Below are 8,955 nucleotides of genomic sequence, written 5' to 3' on the forward strand. Positions count from 1 at the left end.
GGATGCCAGCCGCGGTGGAAGAGGCTGCGGCCTTGAGAATTCAGGCGTATTTCCGTTCTTACTTGGTAAAATACTAAAGGGTATTATAGCAATTGTGTATACACGGGGATTTAACGGGTTTTTTTTTTTTAACGGATAACGTTTATATATTACCCATATCGGTGAATCATGGTTTTCCGATGGTAAAAAAAAAAGTTTTTTTTTTCTTGGGCAGGCCAGGAAGGCGTTAAGAGCGTTAAAAGGGTTAGTGAAGTTGCAGGCACTGGTGAGGGGGCATTTGGTGAGGAAACAAGCCACGGCCACGCTACGTTGTATGCAGGCTTTGATCACATTACAAGCAAAGGCTCGGGAACAGAGGATGATCCGTATGATCGAAGAGACAAAACCCTCGAATCCAAGATCCTCGACTCACAGGAAATCGTCTCAAGAAAACCGGATCAAGAACATTTACCACGTACCCGAAAACAAAAAATCTTTACTCTGGAATCCAACAAAGAAAACCCGTATCAGAAACAATGCAGATTCTGACTGTTATCTCTTCTCTCTGCAGGAGAATGAGGAGAACATCAAGATCGTGGAGATGGACATGAGATCTGAACAATATTCCAATGACCCAATTCGTAATTTCTCGTCAAAACACGAGCAGATGTTCCATCAGTACTCCCCAGCAGCTTCTTCAGCCATAACGGAGATGACTCCTCGAGCGTATAGTGGACACTTCGAGGACTATAACTCATTCACCACTGCACAGAACAGTCCTCAGTGTTTCAGATTCAAAGATTACTCTAATGGGGATTCTCTTTCTTCTTACGAATACTCTTTGTGTCCAAACTATATGGCGAATACAAAGTCTTCCCGGGCGAAGGTACGGTCTCATAGTGCACCAAAGCAGAGGCCTCCCGAACTATACGAGCGCCAGCCGAGCGGGCGAAGAAGGGTTTCGATGGAAAGTTCTAGAAACGGCGTCCCAAGGGCTGTTCGGATGCAGAGATCGTCGTCTCATCTGGGTTCTAAGGATCATCATCATGAAGAACATCATCAGAATCAGTACTATCCATGGATGGCGATTAAGCTAGATAGATCTAACGTATCGGTCAAGGAAAGTGAATGCGGATCCACCAGTACTGTAATGACCAACACAAACTACTGCAGATCTCTTGTTGCAGGAGATGTGAGTTGAAGTTTGGAGGCTGTTGCTTCTTTTCCAAGAAACGTGAAACATCTGGAAGATTTCTGAGCTAATATGCCTTAGTTTTGTTTGCAGGCTCATGGAAACAGATAATGAATTTGGAAGATTGATTCAAAAGGAGACGAACAGAAGAAACGATGACTTCGAGTTTATAAAACAGCATCAGACAAGAGTTTCAAGACGATGAAGGATTCCACTAATATATAACTGTCAAGTGTCGGGACCCGTATTTGTTCTTGAAATCTTTTTTCTTTTGATTTATTTATTTATCCTCGTTTTCAATTGAATTCCTGGGAATGTTTGGTTCGTCTGTTAATCATCTGTATAAATGGATGCGTTTGATTCAGAGATTACAACGGACGCACCAAACATGGGGACGAAATTGATTGAAGTGACCAAATCAAGAATTCTTACGTGTAATGTAAGTAGAAATCAAGCCCCATTAAAAAAATTTCTTATCTCCGTTGAAAAACACTTTATACGTATAATATGGTTATAGATTGGATAAATAATATCCGATTATATGTGTAATTAACATCTATCGAACCCAACCTGGATAGTTCAACCGATGAAACGGGGACGCAAAGCGTCTGTCCCGCCCAGAGTTCGAACCCAGACTGGGGAGGGAGCGCATAATTCAAATCACATGGCTTGCTTCCGGTCCCGGGATTAGTCTGGGCCTCGGCCCAGAAAACCTGGTTACCCAAAAAAAAATTAACATCTATCGATTATTGAATTCAATGAATCGTTTTATTCATCTATGGAATACCATCATTGGCTTCTGTTAGAAGCAATTAGGTCCAGCATTAAATTCTATCTTTATTATTTAGGACTCTTTATATTCTTTGTATTGATTGCCTCGAGATAATTTGCACGTTATAACTTATCTATTATCTACACACAATTAGAAAATTAAATTAAAAGATTATACGAAATGGTTCGTGATCATTTACAGGTTTCAATATTACTCTTTTTTATCAATCAAATTTCAGTTTTTGGTCGATGCAACACATTTATTCTTGAAATTTTATAAAGATTGAATAAACATCCTTAATTATATTAACATATGTTTAGATTTCTTATTTGATTTAGACCACAAGATATTTAGATTTAATATGCACATTACGATATAGTATCATTTTATGACTCGCGTAATTGAATTTTTAATCGCTCGTACGGTTTTTTTAATACATTTCGTATTTTGTATTCGGACAAATGCATTCTCTCGTGATCCCAACCTGAAAAAAGAAGAAAAAAAAAGTTGATAAAATATGATAATTTGATGGTTTTGTAATAAAAATGTATTTCCGTGCGACCTCATGTTTTAACTTTCCGCATACAGTTCTTGAACTAAGAAAATCGAATAACATTTTATATATATATATATATATATATATATATTATTTTAAGGTGTATAATGAAAAATTAAATACCTACCAGACAAATTTTAAAAAGGTTATTTGGACCCTCTCTCCGTGTCGACTTTTTCCACATGCCAGTGGGATTTGATAAATAAAACTCTGATTGGTTTTTACGGCAAATTGGGTTTTTGAGATTAATAAAAAAAACAGAGTTTTGTAATAAAATAATTAATTAAAGCTAATTATAAAATAGAAAACATTACTTAATTAAAAATATGGCCATGTCTGTCGGTCTCGTAACACATCGGATCTACAACCACAGATATCATCTCTTCGTATTTTCTTAGAGATTATGAGATATTTGATCGCCTTATCATCTATAGTATCAATTAAGCTCACCAATTCAATGTGTCTAGGTTTATTCCATATCAATATATATCCAAATCATATATGTTTTAATTATTTATTAATCATATTTTGTTTTAAAAATTAATTTTAAAAAAATATTCAAATGAAATATAAAAATAATCGAAAAAAGGTATTATTTAATGAAATGAAAAAAATTAAATCTAAAATTATGTGAACCTAACCATACCAAGAGCTCGAAACTTCCGTAACAAAGCAAAATCATTGCAATACCGTGAATAAATGAAATCCATTAATAAACAAACGGGAAATAAAAAAGCTCAAGTGGTTATTAATAAGAAATTGTAAAGTAGCATTCACATACGTTAGTTCATGCTTATATATATACACACAGGGGCGGACCTACGTGTATTGGAGTGGGGTCCTATGCCCCCACCCACCTAATTAAAATTATACAATTTATTTATAGATTTTATAAAATTATAACCAAAGTTAAAAAAATGCCCCCATCTGATTTTTGTGGTTGCCCCCACCCTCACCTCCTCTCCCGTTCTTTTATTTACTTTTTTCTAAAAAAATTGTTTTTCTTTTTTCTTTTTAGGTTACGCGGTTACCATGTTTTTACTCTTTATTTTCTATATATATTTTTTATTTTTTCCCTCTTTTTCTAACAAAATATAGACAAAACACAAAAAATAAAATAATAATATTAAAGATATCTAAATATTATGATTATATTTTAATCATTTTTATTTTTTATTTGTTCATATGTTTCTAAATTTAATTGGTGAAATATATAAAAATAATAATTATAACAATAAAGAGATATTGGATGAGATTCACTTTTAAATAAAATGTATTTTTTTGCGAAAAAACGATATTGGAATTATCAATATAAAAAAAATTACGTAGATTCAAAAAGATAAAATAAAAAAAGTTTAAACAATTTACATTATTACCCGTTATATTTTTTTATATTACTATAGGTTTACAACTTCAGGAACTTAATGATCATTTTTTGACGAGTTAAATTCAAAACTTTTCATTTGCATGACAGTATAGAGTTTTGTTAATTTATTGTGCGAGTTTAACATGTCAAATTTAGTGAAATTGTGTGAATTTTATCGTGATAATTTCAGTTATTTAAAACAAATGTATATTAGACGTGAACTTAATATCTATACCGACAATTTGATAGAAGATGATAAGTTTTTTAATTTGATTAATCTTGAATATCATAATAGACAATTTAAATAATTGTCTAATTTGTTTCCCACAAAATATAAGTTTTAAATAGTTATACATAAAGCTATTATGGATAAATTTTAAAAAATAAAAAATATAGAATTTGGTAAATATTTTATGATGATATATTTTTATTAATTTTTTTTATTTATATATATAATAATCTTTGCCCCCACTTAAAAAAGTTTCTGGATCCGCCACTGTAACCAATTGTCTGAAAATTACAAAGGTGCTTAAAATGGTTTGGTTTTGTTAATGGAGAAACATCGATCTGTATACCGAAAGATTCTGAAACTGTTATATACATATAATCATCTTATACATAATTATCATTCGCACTTCCTTCTTCCAATTACACATATATGGAACGAAGTCAATATCTTTATATTATAGCCAACCGCCAAGCTCATTGTATTTGCAGGATATGGACGATCAGAATAATATAAATTAACAAATAAACATTACTTTTCATGCGGAATATACATCATATTATTATTATTATTATTATTATTATTATTATTTAAGTTCAATAAGATAGAATATTATGTTACGAGAAAACTATGTCTAGTTGTTCGACTGTCTATGGATATGTCTAAGAACATTCCTTGTAATTTACCTCCTCGACGGCCAAACCAAAGAAAAGTCAAATTGAAAAACTCGAAAGACTTTATTGTCAGTCCATCAATTTGTATTACCACCATATAATAAAAACCATACAGATTAAAATAAGCCAAAGCAAAACAAAGACTTGACTATATCAATGTTCATCACCCTACGAACCATGATTTTGTCAACGAGGAGTGGTTGTGGCCACGTACTTATCATAAAATCTCACACACCCTTTTCCTCCATTTTCACGACACAAACAAGCAAGCTCAAAGCTCTTCCTCAATTCATTCATTCATTCATGAGAACGTTGCAAAACCTCACCGGCCTAAGCCTATTTCTTCCATGCCGGTTCTTGCCGTCCTCCTCCTCGGCCGTGGCGGCCGTGGCCACGGCTTTTATCCTCCTCTTCTTGGCGGGACCGACCCACCAAACATCTAATTACACTTCTCCTCCTCCTTCATCTCCTCCCCCGATTAACTCATGTTCCGAGTGTGATTCTTGGTTTCCACACATCACAAACCCTAGACTCTTGAAAGCCTACACGGCTCTTCAAGCGTGGAAACGTCTCATAACGTCTGATCCGAATAATTTCACGGCCGGATGGTGTGGTCCGAATGTTTGTAACTATACCGGTGTATTCTGTGCTCCGGCACCCGACGATCCTTCTACCTTAACCGTGGCTGGAATTGACCTAAACCGTGCCAATATTGCCGGTTCTCTTCCCCGAGAACTCGGTCTCTTGAACGACCTTGCCTTGTTCCATCTCAATTCTAACCGTTTTCATGGCAAATTACCAAAAACACTAAAGTATCTCCGGCTTCTCAACGAGCTCGACGTGAGCAACAACGAATTCTCTGGCGGTTTCCCCTCCGAAGTCGTTTTCTCGTTGCCCTCTTTGAAGTTTCTCGACATAAGGTACAACAAGCTCCACGGCGATGTTCCTAAGGAGGCGTTCGACTTAAAGCTCGACGCTTTATTCATAAACAACAACAAGTTCCAGTTTAGTTTACCCGAAAACATCGGTAACTCCCCGATATCGGTTCTTGTCATAGCCAACAACGATATCCGGGGATGTATACCTCCGAGTTTTTACAAAATGGGGAAAACGTTGAACGAAGTGATTCTCTCGAATAACCGGATTACCGGTTGTCTTAACCGGGAGATCGGTTCCCTTGACCAGTTAACAGTTCTCGACGTGAGTTTCAACTACTTGGTAGGCCCATTGCCGGAGACGATGGGAAGTATGAAGAGCTTGGAGCAATTGAACGTTGCGCATAACAAATTATCCGGCGAGATTCCAAAGAGCATATGTACATTGCCGAAGCTCGAGAACTTTACGTACTCTTACAACTTCTTCTCAGGCGAACCGACGGCTTGTCTGAAGCTCTGGAGCTTCGACGACCGAAAAAACTGTCTCCCTCACCGACCAACGCAACGGTCTTTGGGCGAATGCAAGAGTTTCTATACTTATCCTATCGATTGCGGCTCCTTCTGTTGCACCACTCCGCCTCCGCCGCCGCCGCCGCGCCGCCGCCGCCACCGCCGCATTACAAGGCTCCTTGACCGTGCGGAAGACATAAGATTAAAAAAAACCGTACGTACGAATTAGGTTTTCTGCTTTCGGTTATACCACGGAAGATTTATCTATGCATTGACGTGAGTATGGGCTTTATAAATCGATGTTTTGGGAATTAAGTGTGATTGTTTTGAAACGAACAGGAGTTTTATGTGTTATGTTTTTGTGTATATAGTTTTTTTTTTCTTATGATCAGACAACATTGTTAGACCTTGTATGTTTGTTGTGTTTGGTGTCTGAAATATACATATACATATACATATACATATACATATACATATACATATACATATACATATACATATACATATACATATATACTTGTTTTCTTTGTTGATTGCAACTAGACTGGAGATAACTATTAAATATTCTAGACTAGAATGATTTATTTATAGTTCCATGTCATATTACGATATATTTTGCGACAATAATCGATAGAAATTGTGTCGGATATATTATACATCACATTTTTTTCGTTGGAAACTAAATTCTTCACAATTGTGACTAGATTGAGAAATAAAAATTAAATTTAAGCTGAGTTTCGGGTTTTCTCTAAGATATGGTCACAAATTAGACTCGCCGTATATTTGAAGGAGAATTATGTCTTTGAACAGTTCAAAAGTTACACATGAATAGGGTTCGGCCCCTTGCGGGTCTGTATGGTTTTGGGCTCCAAAGGACAAAATTATATTGATCATTACGTTTTCATTTCGTAACTTCGGAATTAAATAAAATACAACATTTTAAAGTATTGTAGTATTATCGTTTCCTCTAATTATTTATGTAAAACATTTAGTTTTCATAGAATAAATAGATACGGTGAAGACATGGAGATTTAGAGTTTATAAAAACTAATAGCGTACTATTTATTGAAAACAAAATGCGGAAAATAAAAAAAAATGAAAGAGAAAAAGGTTGGAACAACTTTATTATTATATATTTTATTATATTTCAATGAAAAAATAATTTACATATGAAAAAATTATTAAAAAATAAATAAAAATATCAGAGAAACAAATAATATAAAATATAATTGACATAAATATATTTTATTTTTATTTAATAGTAAACCTTTAATTGTTATAAATCAGATCTAAACTCCATATTTTACTTCTATTTCAACACTATAACTCCTAATTCCTAATGATGCCAATTGGCTACAATGATTAAATAAATCATTCATGGTTCTTTTCATATATGGATAGGGGTGAAACCACATTATATAGTGTGAGGTCGCATATTCAATGATACACATGTCATATACGTGTGTGCCACGTAATCGAACATCGGACCTTCGTACGCATATTGTCCGTAACCCATGAAGCCAAGTGTTGCCCGTATTTATCTGCTCAATTTACTCATCCGAACTCATCATCTAGGTTTTGTCAGTATTGCATTCTGTTGTTATCACAAACTCATATATATGTATGTGTGTGTATATATACATATTATGATACAAAAAAAAAAGCCAAAGGGTGTCGAGAAAAAAAAAATGGAATCTTGTATCATGATTGTCGAGTGTCTCTTTGCGGCTTGCTGTCCATCACACTCGTCACCTTGCATGGCATTCACTCGTACCTATAAAAACATGCATCATCATCTTCTTCTTTTTCATTCCCTAAAATTAAAATACGTAAAAAAGAAAAAGAAAACACTCAATCACACACAGAGAGAGACCACAAGAAATGGCGATGACGCGGAACAATCTCCTCACCATAACCATAGCCCTCCTCTTCTTCTCCCTAGCCTCCGGCCACAGCCACCGCGTCGTACCGCCGGAGACGGTGGCGGAGGACGAGTTCCCGCCACAGCCCCACGCCGGAGGCGTGGGAGGATGGGAGCATCCGTTCTACTTCGGACAGAGGAGTTTCCAGACATTGCTAAGGTCGAAGGAAGGGTTCATGAAGCTGTTGCCGAGCTTCACAAGTCGATCATGGCTGTTTCGAGGCATAGAGAACTACCGCTTCGCTTTCTTGAAGATGGCTCCTAGAACATTTGTGCAGCCTCACCACCCTGACGCGGATGTTGTCTTTGTTGTCCTCCAAGGTATATATATACATATATAATCTATATACTAATTAGTATGAGTTCGTTTAATTTTCTCAAAACTGATTATATATATATATGTGTGTGTGTGTGTGTGTGTGTGTATACATAGGAAAGGGAGTGGCAATGTTTTTGACACAAGAGGAAAAGGAAACGTTCCACATAGAGAAGGGTCATGTGGTGAGAATGCCAGCAGGAACCACACACTATGTGGCCAACACCGGCGACGATGAGCCTCTCCGCCTCGCTGCTATCTTCGTCCCCGTCAACATCCCGGGCAGCTTCCAGGTTCATATTGTTCATTTTCGACATTAAAAAGAAAAACCCTTCTCATTACAGAAGCTGTTACATGTGTAAGAAACTAATCCCTGATTTGTATATCCAGGTGTTCTTCCCGGCTGCAGCCGAATTTCAACAATCTTACTTCGACGGGTTCAGCAGCAAAGTCCTCTCCGCGAGTTTCAATGTATGATTTCCTCATACCGCTGATATACATATATATATATGTAACCAACCAGGTAACGTTTTGCTTCTGTTATTTGATGTTTGATAGATATCGGAAG

The 8,955-nt window shown here is 35.9% G+C and overlaps 2 protein-coding genes and 1 pseudogene across 2 annotated transcripts in view; all 3 read left to right on the forward strand.

Annotated features, from left to right (window-relative positions):
- The first annotated feature begins 2 nt into the window (after positions 1-2).
- LOC104822514 (protein IQ-DOMAIN 14-like) lies at positions 3-1,505 on the forward strand. The gene is made up of 4 exons (XM_010553765.2): positions 3-65; positions 215-454; positions 551-1,171; positions 1,265-1,505. Exons 1-4 carry the CDS (start codon positions 3-5, stop codon positions 1,280-1,282), a joined length of 942 nt encoding a protein of 313 aa, XP_010552067.1. The 3' UTR covers positions 1,283-1,505.
- Positions 1,506-5,068: 3,563 nt separating this feature from the next.
- On the forward strand, positions 5,069-6,333 carry LOC104822515 (annotated as a pseudogene).
- A 1,633-nt stretch (positions 6,334-7,966) lies between these two features.
- Positions 7,967-8,955, forward strand: part of LOC104822265 (vicilin-like seed storage protein At3g22640) — a 2,043-nt gene continuing 1,054 nt past the window's right edge. The window contains exons 1-3 of the mRNA XM_010553417.1: positions 7,967-8,392; positions 8,505-8,680; positions 8,778-8,860. Of these exons, the coding sequence (XP_010551719.1) occupies positions 8,032-8,392; positions 8,505-8,680; positions 8,778-8,860 (620 nt within the window). The 5' untranslated portion in view covers positions 7,967-8,031. The remainder of the gene's footprint in view (positions 8,393-8,504; positions 8,681-8,777; positions 8,861-8,955) is intronic.

Source organism: Tarenaya hassleriana, unplaced genomic scaffold (genome assembly GCF_000463585.1).
Source record: "Tarenaya hassleriana unplaced genomic scaffold, ASM46358v1 Cleome36, whole genome shotgun sequence".
Lineage (NCBI taxonomy): Eukaryota > Viridiplantae > Streptophyta > Magnoliopsida > Brassicales > Cleomaceae > Tarenaya > Tarenaya hassleriana.

Coding starts and splice junctions, on each gene's coding strand:
- LOC104822514 (XM_010553765.2), top strand. CDS start 3: ATGCCAGCCGCGGTGGAAGAGGCTGCGGCCTTGAGAATTCAGGCGTAT. Junction 66..214: donor CGTATTTCCGTTCTTACTTG/GTAAAATACTAA, acceptor TTTCTTGGGCAG/GCCAGGAAGGCGTTAAGAGC. Junction 455..550: donor GGATCAAGAACATTTACCAC/GTACCCGAAAAC, acceptor TTCTCTCTGCAG/GAGAATGAGGAGAACATCAA.